This window comes from Thrips palmi, unplaced genomic scaffold (genome assembly GCF_012932325.1).
Source record: "Thrips palmi isolate BJ-2018 unplaced genomic scaffold, TpBJ-2018v1 HiC_scaffold_1, whole genome shotgun sequence".
NCBI classification, from domain to species: Eukaryota; Metazoa; Arthropoda; class Insecta; order Thysanoptera; family Thripidae; genus Thrips; species Thrips palmi.
The window spans coordinates 5,886,620-5,903,994 of NW_023144620.1; the positions used below are offsets into that span (position 1 = coordinate 5,886,620).

At 50.0% G+C, this 17,375-nt stretch overlaps 4 protein-coding genes across 11 annotated transcripts; 2 read left to right on the forward strand and 2 right to left on the reverse strand.

The window, feature by feature from the left end:
• The first annotated feature begins 250 nt into the window (after window positions 1–250).
• On the forward strand, window positions 251–8,300 carry LOC117644565 (facilitated trehalose transporter Tret1-like). Of its 6 annotated transcripts, none has more exons than XM_034384145.1 (5): window positions 251–584; window positions 5,699–5,818; window positions 5,885–6,020; window positions 6,091–6,416; window positions 6,502–8,300. In XM_034384145.1, exons 2-5 carry the CDS (start codon window positions 5,747–5,749, stop codon window positions 7,540–7,542), a joined length of 1,575 nt encoding a protein of 524 aa, XP_034240036.1. In that variant the 5' UTR covers window positions 251–584; window positions 5,699–5,746; the 3' UTR covers window positions 7,543–8,300. The 6 variants fall into 6 exon arrangements, with proteins under 6 accessions (XP_034240036.1, XP_034240045.1, XP_034240061.1 ...); XM_034384154.1 differs by lacking the exon at window positions 251–584 and adding an exon at window positions 742–1,071; XM_034384170.1 differs by lacking the exon at window positions 251–584 and adding an exon at window positions 1,098–1,303.
• Window positions 8,301–8,354: 54 nt separating this feature from the next.
• On the reverse strand, window positions 8,355–11,716 carry LOC117644601 (mitochondrial ornithine transporter 1). 3 transcript variants are annotated; one of them, XM_034384208.1, is made up of 7 exons: window positions 11,566–11,716; window positions 11,205–11,281; window positions 10,878–11,122; window positions 10,657–10,803; window positions 10,385–10,574; window positions 10,147–10,296; window positions 8,355–10,062 (listed from the first exon to the last, which is right to left on the reverse strand). In XM_034384208.1, exons 2-7 carry the CDS (start codon window positions 11,272–11,274, stop codon window positions 9,914–9,916), a joined length of 951 nt encoding a protein of 316 aa, XP_034240099.1. In that variant the 5' UTR covers window positions 11,275–11,281; window positions 11,566–11,716; the 3' UTR covers window positions 8,355–9,913. The 3 variants fall into 3 exon arrangements, with proteins under 3 accessions (XP_034240099.1, XP_034240090.1, XP_034240108.1); XM_034384199.1 differs by having other exon boundaries at window positions 11,562–11,716; XM_034384217.1 differs by lacking the exon at window positions 11,566–11,716 and having other exon boundaries at window positions 11,205–11,383.
• A 44-nt stretch (window positions 11,717–11,760) lies between these two features.
• On the forward strand, window positions 11,761–12,976 carry LOC117644615 (trafficking protein particle complex subunit 3). The gene is made up of 4 exons (XM_034384227.1): window positions 11,761–11,946; window positions 12,088–12,282; window positions 12,369–12,551; window positions 12,658–12,976. Exons 1-4 carry the CDS (start codon window positions 11,908–11,910, stop codon window positions 12,775–12,777), a joined length of 537 nt encoding a protein of 178 aa, XP_034240118.1. The 5' UTR covers window positions 11,761–11,907; the 3' UTR covers window positions 12,778–12,976.
• A 202-nt stretch (window positions 12,977–13,178) lies between these two features.
• On the reverse strand, window positions 13,179–17,372 carry LOC117644597 (lysine-specific demethylase 8). Its single transcript, XM_034384183.1, has 10 exons — window positions 17,240–17,372; window positions 16,683–16,887; window positions 16,457–16,600; window positions 16,184–16,349; window positions 15,889–16,081; window positions 15,601–15,744; window positions 15,303–15,514; window positions 15,029–15,199; window positions 14,675–14,944; window positions 13,179–14,486 (listed from the first exon to the last, which is right to left on the reverse strand). The coding sequence occupies exons 2-9, from the start codon at window positions 16,874–16,876 to the stop codon at window positions 14,684–14,686; spliced, it is 1,485 nt and encodes a 494-aa protein (XP_034240074.1). The 5' UTR covers window positions 16,877–16,887; window positions 17,240–17,372; the 3' UTR covers window positions 13,179–14,486; window positions 14,675–14,683.
• Window positions 17,373–17,375: the final 3 nt, after the last annotated feature.

Here is a 17,375-nt window from a genome sequence, read left to right on the forward strand (position 1 = left end):
ATATTTGAGATTGTTTAGTTTCGAAGTTGGCTGAAGGCTGAAGCTGTGCTGCCGAGGCGACACGTCGCTTTCGTCGTGGCAGCGAGGGGAGGGGGTGAGAGAGGGAGGATGTGGGGTGCCACGCGGTGACAGGGGTTCGGAGGGGTGTGGCGGCCGCCAGGCCAGGAGGTGAGGTGGCCGCGCGGGGAAAAGGGGTGGGGGAAGTCGAGGGGATGCAACGGCGGTGTGAGTGCGAGGTGCGAGCCGCCGCGGCCAAACCACCAGGTGCGCGAACCGGCCGCGGAGCGGAGGATTCGCGACGAGAAGCAAAAGCAAGGCACGAGACGCGAGGAGGAGGGGGACCTGGACAAGCCCAACAAGTGGGAGGGGAGCGTACAGAGTGGCTGCCGGTACCGCTGGAGCCGGCATCGGCCAGGACAACACCACCGCGGCACGACGCGGACGCGACTCGGCCGCGCCAGAGACGGCCCAAGGCGGCCCGAGCGGGGCAGGTGTTTTCTGTTTCTGAGTCCCGCCGAGCCGCAGCGCCGCAGCCCGACGCCGCCGAGCCAGCGCGACGCCGCGGCTCACCGCAGGACCGCCAGGTAAGGTTAGGTTAGGGCCTTCCTGAGGACGCCGCGGACCGCGAGGACCGCGAGCCGGGAGTGATGCCCGCGGGGGTCTCGGATGGCGGCCCTGACCGTCGTCGCCAAGTTCACGCGCCCGCCGCGGCGGGTGTTCGATGTCGCCTGGCCATGGGCGCGCGTCCAGTCCCGTGCCGGCGGAGGCCCCGTAGGGCGAGGCCTACCAGTACTTAGCCCGAGCCATTAGCGCCTTGCAGCCAGTCTGCCAGTCCCACCAGGACCCGCGCGGAGCTGTGCGGATCGGACTCTAGAGGCGGCCCCCTACGAGGCCCCCGCCAACGCCAGCAGGTGCACGCCGGACTCGCGGCGGACAGGCGAACCCGCCGCCGTGACCCGCAAGAGGAATAACATCAGACTCGTGGCGGACAGTCCGCGCGGCGGGCGGGCATTGCCTGCATTACGCGGCCCGGCCGGCCCGGCCGCCACACACACACTCGCTCATCCGAAGGTAAATAGTCAATACAGGTGCGGGGGCGTCGCGCGCGCGCTGCTCGGAAGGATCAGCGCGGCGGTGGTTCCGCGAAAACGGGGAATATTTAGCGCGGCGCTACTCCGCGCCGCGGGAGACTCCAAGGAAAACTCCGTGTGAACTACAGCACCACACAGCGGAGGCGTTGAAATTTTGCCAACGTTTTACCATCGGGCGTCGTGCAGTGTCCGCGCCGTGCAGAGTTCGAGAGGTCCGAGTCCGGCGAGTACCTCGCGGTACCTCGGCGCCACTCGGCGCCAATCCGATGCGCTTAGGGAGAAAGCGCACGCCGACCGAGTGGCCGTGGCAGTTTGAGACCGCGAGAGGAAAAAAGAGTTTCACATGTCGTACAATAATTTAACAAAAAAGGGAAAAAAAATATTGCTTTAACTTTTTCCGTCACAAGACCTCTTTGTGAGTCAGCAGACTGCAGCCAAGGGGAAAGCTGAGTAGTATCGATAGAATTTTTCTTATCTCCGTGGAGCGAGAATGCCCGATTATGCCCTCCAGCCCCGCCCCCCTCTCGGGGGCCCTCCGGACGGACGTTCTACCAGTTGTTGGAGGATCGGTGCGGTGGTTCGACGCGCCGGATCTCGTGGCGGTGGTCACGGTTTCTCTCATGTCGACGTCGTGACGGGAGCGCTATATGGTTCTCAGACAGGCCGGCTCATGACTATGCGCTACCGGTGCCGTCTGCCGTCCGAACCACGCGCTGCCCGTCGGCGGCGTCGGCGCTGCACCAACCACCGTTTGAAATGCTGATGGACATCCCTCTCTCGGGTTTCTTTCCCCTGATAACGATGCAGCCGTTCGTCGCCGCGTCTTTCCCTCCCGGAGATAATACAAGGAATAGAAGGAGACTCGTTCCCTTCTGCCCCGCCCCACGCGTCGCCCGGTGAGATATCGGAAGCTATAGGCTGAGCGTCCCGTCGAGCGCCTGTGAGTGCGAGAGAGACAGAGCGACGAAAGCACTGTGCAGGCACTGTGTGTGACTACGGTGCAGCAGCCGCGGCGTCTTCGCGTCGCCTCGTGACTCGAGGCGGGGAGGCGGGGGAAGTCCCATGTGGCGTCCGAACGACGTTTCGGTCGGGTTTTAGAGCCTCCCTTGGCATTTTTGTTGCAGCATTGGCCTCTGGCCGGGATGGTCCAGTTCTTTGTGAGCGGTAAGCAGGCGGAGAGGCCGCTTACTTCGGCATGCCGGGTATGCTGGACGCTGGGCGCGCTGGGCTGTGTCTGGACGTGGGAGTATCGGGCGAGGTGGCCGAGGAGAGGCTGGCCTTGGCTTCGGTCGCGACGTCGCGAGCGGCAAGGCTGCGGCAGGGAAGGAAAAGGAACGGAACGCACAACACAAACAATCGGCCAGGCCTTGGCTTTGGCTGCGACTTGTCTCTGCGACTTGTCTCTGCGACTTGTCGCCCGAGTACCCCCTCCAGGACTCCTCGGTCGGTCGGCCACCCGTCCGCCAATTTTGGCGGTGTCGTGCCAGTGCATGCCGGCGGGGTGGGGCGGGGCGGGGCAGCTCGCAGTGGCGTCGGGTTCCCCTAGGTTCCCTGTTTCCCGGCAGCAATGCGATTAGCGGTGTGGGTGATGCCAGCACGCCGGCAGGGATTCACCCCGGCGACCCTTCTGCGCCAAACCGCCCTCACGCACAACCCCGTCGCGTCGCCGAGTCCCTCCGAAGCCAGGCCAGTGCCCGTGCTGGCGGCGACCGCCCAGAGTGTCTTCCCCGGCCGGCCGGTCACCCGTTCGCCAAATTCGGCGGTGTCGGTGCGCGGGGTGTAAACCAGTGCACGCAACGCGGTGCTCGGACCGGGCCCTGATCAAGCCGCCTCTTGTTGGTGTCCTGAAGGTCCTGGCGGTGCGTCGCGGTGCGTCGCGGCGTCCTCGCGGTGTCCCCGCGTGTCGAATGTCGCCGGAACGGCGATCACTGACGGCGGGCGCGGCCGCAGCCCCCGCCAACGGATACGCCAGCCCCGGCCGCGGGCCCGCCCGGCGCCGCGCGTGCTGCTACAGAGCGTGTCCGTGCTGGGCGTGCCGCCGCCGCGCCGCCCTGGACCAGCGCGCCCTGGATCGCCACGGCAGGCTCCTCCGCGCCACCTTGTCGACGCTGCCGGTGAGGCCGTGAGTCCGCGAGGCACAGCCGCGCGTCCCGATCCTATCCCCGGCAGCTGGCGCACACGTGTCTCCGAATTAATGCTGCTCTTGCAGTGTGCGCGTTGCTTGGAGACTGGGCATGCTTCGCGAAGCTTAGCGACGTCAAGACCCCCTTCCGCCGGCCCCACTGCTTCCGCCTCCACCGCAAAAGCTCTCCTGCGATTGGCTGGAGTGGGAGGGCGTGGTGGCCTGATGGCACCTGATGGACGGGATAGTACAGTGCGTCAGCGGGAGTGCGGCGCCCGGACTGCCCGCGGACCACCTGAACGGCCGGCCGCGTGGCGCATCCTCCATCCTCGCATCTCGGCGCTGACCTGCTCGGCGGCGCCTCGCTGCCGAAGTGCCGCACCACTGTAAGCAGGCCTGCCGGCCGGAACCGCGGTCCCGCTAAACTCCGCTGCATGCGATGCAAATGCGAGTGCAGTAGGAGGGGGCGCGGGGGGTCGGCGATGGAATGGAAACGGCCTTTCCGAGCAACCGGCATCACCGCCGCTCGGGAAAAGCCTTTCCTCCGAAAAACGCGCGCCGCGTCGCGGTGGAAGGGTAAAGATGGTTCGGGTCACTCTCCGTTATCAAGAAGAAGCAGGGCGGTCGTAAAAATTCGCAGGTCCTCGTTCTCGGCATTTCGCGCGTGATAACACCAGCCGCGATGCCGCGAGGAGTGAACGGCGAACGGAGAGAGCGCCAGCACGCCAGCGCCCCGCCGCGCAGGCAACCCTTTCGACACGTCTTCGCCGAGGCCGCCGAACCGAAGCACCGCAGCACCCCGGGAGGGGAAGTGGAGCCGAGAGCCAAAGCCACCCCCGCGCGTCCTTCACTGCAAATCCAAATTCTCGTTCAAGATGCGTCTTATGCTGCGGGAAAACCACTGAAGCGGAACTCTTGAGGTGCGGCCGGTCGAGAGGTCCGAGGACAGCTTTCGTCGCTCTGTGTAGAGCATCACGTAGAGGTGCGAGAGAAACAGAGCGACTCAGGGGCACGCACTTCGCTACTTCCTTATCACGGCCGGCTAGCCGCACGGCACGGGCCGCGCGGATTTGAGGCGCGTTGTTCTTGTTTGCCGCCGTGCAGTGTAGAAGCGTGCCAGGGACACAGTGTAGTTACTCAGTCCCGCCAGTCAAGGTTCGACGCGATCCGCCCGCGACTCAGGGCGGGGCTTTTCGCAAGTCATAGTTCCAGAAACAAATTGCATAATGTCCACCACACTTGAAGTGGCGCGCCGCCGTCGGCATGCCGCATGCCCGGTGTACTAGTGGGCCAGTCGCGCCCTGTTTACTTTCCTCGCCAGCTTCTCAAAGCAGTTCCCCGCGATTTGCGGCGAGTCTGCCGCGGCGCACCGACCGAGACCTCCGCGAGACGCGGCGTCGCAGCGTCCTGATTAGCGCCAGTTCCTGGATGCGTGGCCGGGGCGGGGAGGGGGCGGGGAGGGGGCGGTAAGGGCGCCACAGCCGGGGCGCCATATAAATGTAGGGCCGGCATGGGAGCGGTAGTTCTCAGTTCGTGAGGGCGGCCCGGCGGCCAACACACCCAACACAGCAATCATGGTCCTCAAGGAGATCGGCGGCGTGGGCGAGACCCTGCGCGCCAAGGTAGGCCGTGACGCCGTGTCCTTGGCCGTGCCGCCGTGCCGCCGTGCCGCCGTGCCCTGCGGGTCTGGGTTCGGTGAGCTCACCGGGCGATCCCCGGAGTGGCCTCACTGGAACGACTGGAACGCTCCAAACAGCTCCAAGCGAGCGGCTGGGCGTGACTCGACTGCCCCGGACTGCGAGCCGATGAGACGATGACGGCATGGATTCGCACCCTTTCGAGTCGCGGCGTTTTAAAACAATGTTCTTGACCGTCCGTAGCGCCTGTGAGGTAGGCCACTCGTTCGTCCCGCAACACGCGGGCGTGGAGACGGTGGCCTACCTCGCGCCTGTGAAGACGACAGGGGCAAGGTAGGCCACCGTCTCCGCACCCGTGTGTTGCGTGGGGAGCGGATGGCCTACCTCACAGGCGCTCGGCCTCCAACACGCGCTGTTTAGCTCAAAGAGGGCCGCCGCTTACCGAGCAAACGTACCGTTCTCGTGGAGCCACAGCGATGAGAACAGAAACCAGAACACAGCGGCCAGCGAAATTTGTCGGATCCATCGGCCACTCCGCTCCGTAGGGTTCGCTAAAACGGCCTTAGAGTGGTTTGAGCCCTCACGATAAAGCCAAAGCCCAGACCGTGACGCACCAGGATGCGTCTCGTCCTTCGAGCAAGTGACCCCGGGACAATCCTTGATAGTGATCTTGGCGGGAGATAAGCCAGGGATCAGACAGTTGGCTTACCAGCCTCCGAGTGGCGACGCGGCGATGGCGCAGTGACGTCGACTCACTCCTCGAATCACTCCTCAAACAAAAACAATAACAATAACCGTTGTGGATGACAATCAGCCATGGGCCTCCTAACCAACCCCTCTGCCCACAGGTGCAGTGGACCCCTGACTGCTGCATCCCGGGCAAGGAGAAGGACGAGATGGCCGAGAAGGGACACGATGCATCGGCGCAAGCCTCCCCCACGCCGCACTGGAAGCTGCTGCTGATGCAGGTGAGTGGCAGACAGCGGATCCGCCCCTCTTGGAAGACCAGCAGTCTGACACGGTGCGGTGCGCAGGTGTGCCTGGGCGTGGTGGCCAACATGGGCGGCATTTCGGCCGGAGCCAACCTGGGCTTCTCCGCAGTGGCGCTGCCGCAGATGCGGCACCCCAACGCCACCATGTCCGTCAACGCCGAGGAGGCCTCTTGGATAGGTGAGCTTTCCGGGGCGCGGCTGGAAGGCGGAGCTGAGGGAGCGAGCCTGACTGACTTGTTGTCTTGCAGCCGGAGTGTCGGCGCTGGCCACCCCCGTGGGCTGCCTGCTGAGCGGCTGGCTGCTGGACCGTCTGGGGCGTCGGCCCGCGCTGCTGTGGCAGAACGTGCCCGCGCTGCTGGGCTGGCTGCTGCTGGCCGTGCCGGCGGACAGCCTCGGCCTGCCCGGCAAGGCGCACGGCCTCGGCGCCGTGTACTTCGGCCGCATCCTCACCGGCCTCGCCACCGGCATGGGCTCCGTGCCCGGCACGGTGTACGTCGCCGAGGTCGGCCTCAAGCAGCTGCGCGGCATGCTCGTCACCTGGACCTCCATCGCCATCTCTCTCGGCATCGTGACAGTGAGTGCAGCTTGTCAGTCTGCGGTCCGCCGCTCTCTGGCTGGATCCTGGTTCGACCCCCCGTGACCCCGAACCCTTTCCGCAGGTGTACGTGATCGGCGCTGTGCTGCCGTCGTGGCGCCTCGTGGCTGTGGTGTGCGCGGCCTTACCTCTGCTGTCCGCCGTGCTGGTGTACGCCGTGGTGGTGGAGAGCCCCGTCTGGCTGCTGGGCCGCGGCCGCTTGGCCGAGGCCAGGACCGCCTTGGCCCGCACTCGCCTCGCGCACCCCGGCGACGTGGACGAGGAGCTGGCCAGCATGCTGCGCAACCGGCCCAAGCCCTCGACGGCGAGGTCCAGCGGGCTCCGCGGCGTGCTCAGCGACCTGCGCCACCCCGAGTGCTGGAAGCCGCTGCTCATCATGAACGCGTTCTTCCTCTTCCAGCAGCTCAGCGGCGTGTTCGTCGTCATCTTCTACGCCGTGGACATGGTGGTGGAGGCCGGCGTGGCCGCGGACCCGTACCTGGTGGCGGTGCTGATCGGCGTGGCGCGCCTCCTCGTCACCCTGGTCACGGGCTTCCTGTCGAACCGCGTGGGCCGCCGGCCGCTGGCCATCGTGTCCGGCGCCGGCATGGCGGTGTGCATGACGGCGCTGGCGACGCACTTGCTGCTGCAGTCGCGCGGCGACCACGCCGGCCTGCTGCCGGGGCCGTGGCTGCCCGCCGCCGCGCTCGTCTCCTTCATCCTGGCCAGCACGCTGGGCTTCCTCACGCTGCCGTGGGCCATGATCGGCGAGGTGTTCCCCGCGCGGTTCCGCGGCGCGGCGGGGGGCTTCACGACGTGCTCGGCGTACTTGTACAGCTTTGCGGTGGTCAAGGCGCACCCCGGCGCCATGCAGGCGTTGGGCCGGCACGGCGTGTTCTTCCTGTACGGCGCCATGGCCTTGCTGGGCACGCTGTTCGTGGCGCTGGCACTGCCGGAGACGCAGGGCCGCAGCCTGCAGGACATCGAGGACTACTTCAGGGGCCGGAAACGCGTCGCCCTAGACAGTGCCGACGCCGAGGCTGCCGCGCGCCTCCACGTGCCGGCACAGGCCAAGCAGTCCACCGAGCTCAAGCCCCTCAACGGCTCGGCCGCGGCCAAAACCTGAGGACCCGCACTCTGTCGCGACTCGCGGCCTCAGGCTCAGGCCGCAGTTTGGCTGTGCAAACGCTTTTCCATGTGGCAGGACGTCGCGGGCCTCGTGTCTGCATGGCGCATGCGACGACGTCGAGGGTGTCGCACTAACTCTGTAAAGAAAGATCTCAAGCGGCACTCCGGCGTGTATAGATCTGATGCCAGATTGCCCTTCACACGTGTGTGGCTCTCCGCACCGCCGCCACCAGGACTGTTAGGGAGACTGTTAGACTTTTCGTATCTATCTGTGATCATCCCAGCCGAGGAATGGAATGTCAAGTGTGCGTCGACATCATTTTTGCGGCGATGGAGGAAACGGGATGGGGACCTTCACTGGCGTTCATCTTCGAGGGAAGGCCTACGTCGAGTAATGGCGCGAACGTCCTCTGGGTAATGGAAGCCCATGATCAGCTGAGGTGTTCAGACTTCATCAGCTGTCTTGCCTTGAAAAGAACAGCCCTGACCCAGTTCGGTATGATTACGCAATTCGGCAATGCTGCCTTGTGCAAACAGCATTTTGTAGACGTTGGTTCTCATTTTGTTCTCAATGTACCAGCACTGATAAGGGCGTTGCTTAGTCCAGCGCTTTGTGGCTGGGGATTAGGTAACCCAACCCACTTTTAAATATGTTGACACTCCTTCTATTTTAAGAGCATGAAATAGTCGTAAGATATTTGTAATTTTGTAGAAGTTAAGAATTTTAGTAAAAAAATAAAAGACTATTGAAATTGATGTGATTTCTACTATTTTAATTAGGGCAGGAAAGAGAGAACAATCAAAACAAAATCATTGATTACCTTTCTTTAATATGTCTTAAAGTAGCAGTTTACACAATAGCACAGACACATTACAATGGCTGACTGAGCACAATAGTGCTCAACACACTAAGAGCAAACATGGAAGACAAGACAAATAACACTGATCTAACATTTGTACTGACTGGAAGACACAGGTCACTAATGACTATCATAGGTACAAGTGAATTGTATACTCCGCTTAATCAATAAAATTCAACAACAATAAAAAATATCTGTAGAAAGGTAACAACATACTCACACTTGAGCAATACTCCTCAGATTTTTAAATATTTAGCTTTCAAAAAATAAGTCTAAACTTGTCAGCCAAAGCCACATGCATAGAATGTTAAATATTCAAACTCAAAACAATTTGTATAATAATCCTGAGAAGATATATCCAAACAGATGTTTGGACGTGGCCCTGACACTCCAACTTGGATGAAAGAGTAGATAAAATGATTCAATAAGTGTATAACGTCCATTTAAAAATTAATAATTTGGCATACTTATGATAAGACATGTTTCACATATCACAGCCAATAAAATGACAATAATCAGAAAATATTAGAAAGACACCAAAAAATTATTTTGTCGGCACACTTTGCTAAAGAAAAATTAAATGATTTTGTTCTAATACATAATATACAATAACTTGAGATACATCACATCAAAAGAGGAAATGAGTACCAGTAGCTACTAAATTGTACAGATTTTATCTTGAAGGATGCACTTCAAACTCCATCTTTGAATACAATATGATAAAGTGATAGATAGGAGCATGGTATTGGACCCAATGAAAGAGAACGGAATAAAAATATGCAGGGAAGAATTGATTCAAGGGAACCATCACATAATATAATACGTAATTGTTGGTCAACAAACAATGGGAAAGGAAATTTATAATTCATGAAAAAGAGAGTGATTGGCCTGTGTTCACTTTCTCAAAAGGTATACTACAGAGCAACACAGATTATCACAATTTTGGCAAAGCTATTGAACTCTGAGGTATTTCTCAAACATATTAATGAATGTAAACCTATTCTTCCACATTCATTATGTTGTATGATATGAGATTCATGGGAGCTGAAGCATGCATTTGCTACAATAAACCAGAAGAATTGAGATGCTCCAAGCCTAACATCTCACCAGTAAACATGGTCCGAAACATCAAGGTAGGGTAGGTTATTGAGCTTGGTACTGAACAGAAACGAGTCAGTAGAACATACAATCTGAATAGAGACATCTGCAGGAAACTGTCTGAACAAGCCTTTACAAATATGGCTGATGGAATCAATGGACATTACTTTTACAAAAGACTTATTTATTTGAACAAGCCAGCATAGACTATTAATAGGAACTCTAGGTAAACAAGTAGCTTCATAGCTGGGGAAAGAGAAAAAAAATCAATCACAAAATTACTCTCAAAAGATTGAGATCTTGGTCAGAAAGAAAAAGGATGAGTAAATGCAATGAAACTTGTGTCAAAAACTGAAATTTACAAAGCAAGATAAAAAAACATGGGATATTTTCATCAGAGCCAGGACCCACTTAAATAGAATTGAGAAGGTCTGAAGAGGTGTCACTGAAGAATTCATGCATGAACTTTTTCGAATATTCATAGGTGAGGAATAATGTTGCAGTTGCAGGGAATGTTCTCAGTAAAGTCGGTCGAAGTCCATTGTAAAGAGCTGATACACCTAAAGAAGCATATACAAAATTAAAATGCAAACAAGTGCACAAACATTTTTTAAATTGAAGAGCATTTGTACAGTTTTGCTTACCTTCCTTCTGAACTATGTCAAGACCAACTGTGTACAGATTACCAGTAAGATTAGAAACTTGTATGCGAGATTTAATAACATCAGCGGGGAATGTTACGAGCCAGAATGACATTCCGCCCACTCCTCCAGCAGCCATGGTACGCAGAGGTCCTGCAATGCCGATGTGCAAGGTTTAAGTTATTCGCTTTAATTTTTTTTTAAATTAAAAATAGAAATCTTGTACGATGAGTTACTATACCTATAGTATCCTTAGTCTCTCCTGGCTTAGTGAACATTTCTCTGGCCCACTCATAGCCACCAAAAAAGACAAAGTATCCAGGCATTTCACGAGCAATTGTGGAGCCCAAGCCATTAAACAGACCTCTAACACCGCTCTCAGCAATTACCTGCTGCGTTAGTCGAAATGGACCAACTTTTTCAATGTTAGCCTGAAACCATAATTACACAATTGGAAAAGGCAAAATACCCTATGTGACAAGTACTTCATTAAAAGATAACAAAAATGCCCACCAGTTGGGAGCCAGAGGATACAGCTAACTCTCGAGCTGCTTGTAATTTGCACTTTATGAGCTCAGTAGGACAAAGAGTAAAGGAGGAGAAGAAAGCTGCCATGCAGCCTGCAGAAGCGTTTGCGGTAGCACTCAGTTTTTCAATACTCTGTAACAATATTCAGTAAGTTTGACAAATACGAAAGGTGATGCATGCCAGACAAAACAGATTATTTTATTTACCTGAACTCCTGTTGAATTGGCGACAATTTTCTGGCAAACACCATAGCCAGCAAAAAGCACTGAGTTTTCAGCTACGTTAGCAACAATGGCTGGAATAGTTCCCGCATAGAGACCTTTCACAAAACCTTCCTTGACAACAGTTTGTTTAACACAATCAAACATACTTTTATAAAGTTTAGGGAATGTTTGCATTTTCACTTTAATTGTGTCTAGTGGTTGTCCAACATACACCAGAGCAACTCCCCCTGAAATTAGTTAAATCAAAATGTAAACAAGACAAAGTATTTGGCAACCAGATCAAAGATCTTGAAAAGTTTGATTGCTCACCCAAAGATCCTGCAGTGAAGTCAATAACTCCATCCTTAATAGAACTTCTGCTATCCCCACTGTGAACCATGATGAAACTGTGAAAAAATTACAAAAGTTGAAAATATGAGACGAGGATTTAGACAGCGATGACATGTACGGTGTCGCAACGGGTTTGAGCAACCGGACTCAGGCCACGCATGGACCTGATATCTCTGCAGCCCAGAGCCCAGGGTCAGGTTCATCGGGATCGCGCGGCTCTCTTATTCTCTAATTGATTTGTTTGCGGGTTAGGAGCAACACAAACAATCTAATAAAACGTCCTTCTTTTGACACAGACATGCATTGAGACACAGCTTAAAGTCAACCCATACTCACTCACTTAACAGTACTGAACAGGAGAATCTGTTAATCTTAAAGTTTATAACGAAAAGAACAAAATTGTTACATGAGAAAACTAAGCAGCAGAAAGAACAAGCATGTGCATGCGCCCTGGGACATAGGCAACTTCTATAGCTTGCCCATAATGCACTGGGACGGACGACGGACCGCTTGTGGCGCCATCTATCGAGCTGGCGAAGAACAAGCCGAGCGGAGCCTAGTGCGACGTGCGACTAACCTATCCATCCTGAACTGTCATTCAGAGTTCATGTTGGTAAATATTGGTCCAAGAGTAGATCATCTAAAGCGGTCGTAATTTTCGTGGACCACTTACATCTCCATTATGTCAAGGCAAGGAGCAAGACTAGACGCCAAAAGAGTGGTACGTTCATAGTTCATTAGCCCCTTTTGTATTTGCATCAAAGGAGGTGTTTTTGTAGCTCCCATTATTTTATCTAAAACGAACTGTTTCGTTTGAAAAATAATTAACATCTTTTACAATGCTGTCTTGCTTGTTTTTCAGAACTCAGAGCTTTTTACTTTAACATATGGGACTCTAGTGGCTCAATTGCTGAAAGATTATGAAAATGTTGACGAGGTCAATAAGCAGCTTGAACGGATGGGATACAACATTGGGATTCGTCTAATAGAAGACTACCTTGCTCGCACTGGATCAGGCAGATGCTACGACTTCAAAGATACTGCTGAGAAGATACAGGTAAAGGAACAGTACAGTGGCGTTGGTCTCCTTAAAAGAGTTTTCGTTTGAAAGTTTTTACTGAAAGCAATTTTCTTTTCTTGCAGGCTGGCTTTCGCATTTTTCTTGGTGTATCACCTCAAATTACTAATTGGGGTGCTGGTGGTGACGAATTTTCTTTGGTCTTTGAGTCGAACCCATTGACAGAGTTTGTTGAGCTTCCAGACCATTGCCTAAATCTCAAATACTGTAACATATTGGCTGGTGTGCTAAGAGGAGCCTGTGAAATGGTGTGTATTTCAGTTCATTTGTCAGCGTTGTTGATGGGTGTCATTAATAATTATAATGATAATGCCTTGGACTATGCATTTCAACAAACAATTCAAATTTTTACAGGTGCAAATGGAAGTTACATCTTGGTTTGTCCAAGATCAACTCAAAGGTGACAATGTCACAGAACTAAGAGTGAAGTTCATCAAGAGATTAGAAGATGCAATTCCTGCTGGTGAAGACTGATCTCTGATCTCCAATTTTTGCTAATTTGCATTATAGCTTGTAATGAAATGTCTGCATACCTATAAAACTTGTATTATTCCAATGTGTGTGTGAAAACTTGTTTGTATTTCATTGATTTAGATTGAAAACATTTGTTCATCTAGAATATTTTATTGTGATGTTATAATAAAATTTGGATCCTGTGAGGATCAGAACTTAACTTTTTGTGTTACCATTCTATCACATGTTTTCATGAAACATTGTGCAGAATAAAGGCATGTCTTCAGTCATCTGCCACACTCTGATGCAGCAGATTTTAACTGGAAGATGTTTCCCAGAATGATTTCAGTTCTACACTGGCAGCTATTGAGAGCATCTGATAATACAATTTCAAAGGGTGAGAGTAAATCAGTCACAACTAATGAAGTCAATGAGATATATATATATATTAAGTTTTATTAGGGTCTCTGATATCAGTCTTTAAGTTAAACACATTTTTTTAGCTGTACGCAAAAGACACTGCATATTACAGATAAGATATAAATTGGGGTGATACAGTGATATTCAAACGGTCATTTGAATGAGACAATTGAATCAATTTCATGCATTAGTGCTTCCCCAACAAAACTGCCAAGTACAGTAATTGGTATGAAAGAAAAAGGGTAGACAGGTTTTTCTTTGTAAGTCATCAAATAGTTACAGCTCCCTAGGAAACAAATGGTAATTGCTTCAGTAGGTAAAAGCATGTGAAGGCATCTGATTTTATGACAAAACTTAGAAAATAAATAAATAAATAAAATTGAATGGAGTAACCACACACTCTCATTTGGATGCTTTACGATCGTAATTAATTAGACATGAAGTTAGGCAAGTAAGATTTACGATTTACATTCAAGTAATAAAATTAGAATATAATTTCTTGTCCTCACAGGCAATCTCAAAGATTATTGTATGACACATGACAATAAAAACTAGTAAAACAAAAGTGAAAAACATTGAAAACATATAAAGTTTTTACACGATGAGGAAACAGCACACAATGACTTCGTAAGAAAGGACTACTAGGGCTATGTAATGGGCAGTGCTTGAAGAAAATAAGCATTGCAATCCTGATCCATATTGATTTTTCAGCAATACTGTTTTAAGTTGTTGGTCAACCTAAACATCCCTGCATGCAGAGTAAGTAATATTAAGACAATTTAACAACTAAGTAACATGCCTTACTTTTTCTAATGAGCACTTCATTTTTGTCAGAGATTTCTACATTCATTTTATGTACAACTCACAGTTGAAGTCTCATGTACAGGTGATAACAAACATTCTACTGAGTCATAGCTTGATTAGGAATAGATGTTAAGTAGGCAAACTTGAAAGTGAAAGTTAATGGTTGCAAATAAAGCAGTTCTTAAAAATGTAAAGATGTTGGTGTTTCCCCCCCTTATTTAAAACTCTGCTACAGAATAGTTGAGTTTGAAGAAAACTTTTTATAATATTTAAAATTATGAAAAATTCTCAACAAAATGGGTAAGTAATAATTCAGGCACAGGGAGTAAGGCACTTTGATTTTTAACAATCTTTCATTACCCTGCTAGTTTTCAGCTCTGACCTATATGGACAGAAAAATGAGTGGATCTTGTTTTCTTTTTCCAGTCTTGAACACAATAATAGTCTTACATCCTAGGTGACTAGCAAAACTTCAGCAGCTTGCTTACATGCACTTCTTTGGAAGTCTGTATGAAACAAGAATAACAAGGATGAATATTGAGAATTCACTTTTGCCGTTTTTTCTACAGTATCTTAATCAGTTTTAGTATTTTATTGGTTCATGCCAACATGAGGTTGGCTTATGAGGGCCAATAACAAGAAAAGCTACACATGTGACAAAACAATTATGGCACATTTTCTTTACTATACTCACCAACTATGCCTATTTCCACCAAAAACTAACAGAAAAAGAAGTAGAAAGGGAACGAACATGGTGCCAATATCGGGGTGGAATATATAACATTTCTCCTGCTTCTAAATTACATTCAACAGGTGGCGCAATATTTTTAAATAAGGGGAACTGTTCGTAATCAGGCTTTTCAGGGTCAATCCGAGCTGTGTTGCTTAATAATCGGTCTGAATGGGGATAAAGTGCTGCTGAAGCTTCAGGAGGGAACAACAAAATCCGTTTGGACCCTACCACCTGAAATAAGAGAAGTTCAAAATAAATGTTACTTATAAAAAAAAATTAAAAAATTACCTTGAGTGTTTAACACAATTGCTGTACCTGAGCAAGCAGATTGTGCTTGGGATCATGGTGTAAAGGTGACACGGTGCCAGCTGGTCCAAACCATGCATTGATGTCTGTCCCATCACTTGCAGGCTCATCAATTTGGATTGAATCATCACTCAGACAACAATATTCTGGTTCACATATATCAGCTCTCAATTCTGGCACCTGGAATTCAAACTGTTATTAAAAAATCTGGCAATTTACAAAAAAAAAAAAAAAAAAAAAAAAACACTGTATTACAGTCACTCTGAATAACACATGTCAAAACCTGTTCAAACAACTGATGTTGAGCAAGATATCCCAACTTTCCGCCTACAACATGTTGTTCAATAAAGTCAGCAATAGTCATCAACTTTTGAGAGTAATCAGTGTGAGCATAATGAGATCCCAGCTCAATGGGAACTGTTCTGGCACCAGCAACCCGTTGTAAGTACCCAATATCACACCATTTCTTGAATGCTGGCCAGTGCAGCATACAACCTATGAGAGCAAAACCGTAAGAGTTACATTTTGGATCTAAACTAGTCATAGAATTAGCTTCACAATTGAGTATTCCAGGAAGGTACCTTTGATTTTGACAGGGACCTTAGGATTAAAGTGGTCAACTCGAAACTTTTCAATTGAAGGACAGAAGAGTTCCTGAATTTGAGATCCAACAAGGCCGGTGGGAATAAATGGTACCGCAGGCTTTTCCACTGGGATGATGGAATCTGACAAAATATGAGGCATTGAATTGTATAATTACTAATAACGGCATTAACCTATCTACTCATAACATGCATTTATTTTTTCAAGATGATAAAATAGAGTTTGCAAACACTATCCCAAGATAATATTTGGATTGAGTACTGTACCTGATTCAGAACCAGACTGATCAATTACTTGTGCAAGGCTTGTGCTTAAAACACTGGCAGCAACAGTTAAATCAAGGCACTCATTTGGAGGAGGCAGAGGTGCTCCTAATAATAAACCCATATCTGCAGCTTTCAGGGCTAGGCGCAGAAGAGTCTCTTCTCCTCCAGCTTGTGACTGAAGAAGGCTAAGAATCTGGAATACAACACAAATGAGTAAATCTATTTATTTTTAAATTTAAAAAAGTAATTCTGATTTATCTTGACCCTATTTGTTTTAATAATTAAAAATTAGCACCTTGACAAGACTGGCTATACTGAATACATGGCGATGGACCAGAGGAACATCTCTCCAATGACCAGTGTTGAGCTGCTCCCAGGTGTGGTCTAAGACTCCTTGTATGGACGTTAAAGCCCGCTCAGCATCATTTCTTAATTTCCTTTCATCACCGTTGCTGGTTACACTAGTAACAGACAAAAAGTAAGGTAAAGTTAAGAAAAGCAAAATGTCAACAGATGGATGTCGCAAAAAATACAATGTATCTTGATCATTACAAGTATAAAAGCAAACCTGTTTAAATTTAGGACAATGTCCTCTGCATCTTTCATCAATTTTAAAATAGGTTTCGGAACTGAATCCAACTGTGGAAACGTGTTGCACACATTAGGTGGAAGGAGTTTCCATAGTTTTGGAAGCACCTTAGATATTCTATCCCTGTAAAAAATGAGATAACAGTAGTGTCAAGACAAATATTAAATTGTATTTAAAAAATATACAAAAATACATGCTATCTCACCCGTAGGATGCCTTTTTAGACACAGTTTCTCCTTCAGCGCAGACACTATCTGAATCAGACAAACTAGATTGAAAATCTCTTTTGCATTTGGGTGATTCTAAAACACTGGCCTCAAGCTTTTCAACAACATTTTCATGGTCACTGTTGCTTTTTGTATCATTCTTCATGATGGGCGATGATGCACTGTCTGCCATTGCAGAATGATCTAAAGAAACAATAAGATAGCGCATGTTGAAAACTGCCCTTTATTGAAGGATAGAGTTAAGTGCTAATGGGTGGAGCAATAATGGGTGTGACACTATCCCATGGCATTTAAATTTGGAAGTAAAATCACGCCAATGGAATGGATCAAATAAATGATGACGATGTGGACGGTGCAGTATAATAAATAGTGTTCAATACCAGGCGAAAGAAAAAAATAAAGAGCTAAAGAATTATTGAGGTTATCTTCTCTCAATAAAGAAAAGCTTCGGGGGAAATCCTTTTTAAAAAAATTGGTGACTTGTTTCTAATTTCCTCCCAAATAGATCCTTATGAGATTTAGTCCTCATACGCACCTCGTTAAATTTCAAAACAGAAACATTGCAATGTTTTGCGTGTTTTGTCTGGTTTTGAATTTTTCCACAAAATTCTTGATTCTGTCCTGTGATTAGTCAATGGGTCTGTGTATAGCCGAGACATGCACTATTTGCA

Bases quoted from the DNA above. Each gene is read 5' to 3' on its own strand.
- LOC117644615 (XM_034384227.1), top strand. From the start codon at position 11,908: ATGTCAAGGCAAGGAGCAAGACTAGACGCCAAAAGAGTG. The intron at 12,283-12,368 runs GTAAAGGAACAG...CTTTTCTTGCAG, and splicing joins ATACTGCTGAGAAGATACAG to GCTGGCTTTCGCATTTTTCT. The intron at 12,552-12,657 runs GTGTGTATTTCA...AAATTTTTACAG, and splicing joins TAAGAGGAGCCTGTGAAATG to GTGCAAATGGAAGTTACATC.
- LOC117644597 (XM_034384183.1), bottom strand. From the start codon at position 16,876: ATGGCAGACAGTGCATCATCGCCCATCATGAAGAATGATACAAAAAGC. The intron at 15,745-15,888 runs GTACAGTACTCA...ATATTTTGTCAG, and splicing joins TCAGTCTGGTTCTGAATCAG to ATTCCATCATCCCAGTGGAA. The intron at 14,945-15,028 runs GTACAGCAATTG...CTCTTATTTCAG, and splicing joins AGCACAATCTGCTTGCTCAG to GTGGTAGGGTCCAAACGGAT.
- LOC117644565 (XM_034384127.1), top strand. From the start codon at position 2,234: ATGGTCCAGTTCTTTGTGAGCGGTAAGCAGGCGGAGAGGCCGCTTACT. The intron at 2,294-5,698 runs GTATGCTGGACG...CTCTGCCCACAG, and splicing joins CGCTTACTTCGGCATGCCGG to GTGCAGTGGACCCCTGACTG. The intron at 5,819-5,884 runs GTGAGTGGCAGA...TGCGGTGCGCAG, and splicing joins GGAAGCTGCTGCTGATGCAG to GTGTGCCTGGGCGTGGTGGC.
- LOC117644601 (XM_034384208.1), bottom strand. From the start codon at position 11,274: ATGGTTCACAGTGGGGATAGCAGAAGTTCTATTAAGGATGGAGTTATT. The intron at 11,123-11,204 runs GTGAGCAATCAA...AACTAATTTCAG, and splicing joins CTTCACTGCAGGATCTTTGG to GGGGAGTTGCTCTGGTGTAT. The intron at 10,063-10,146 runs GTAAGCAAAACT...ATGCTTCTTTAG, and splicing joins TGACATAGTTCAGAAGGAAG to GTGTATCAGCTCTTTACAAT.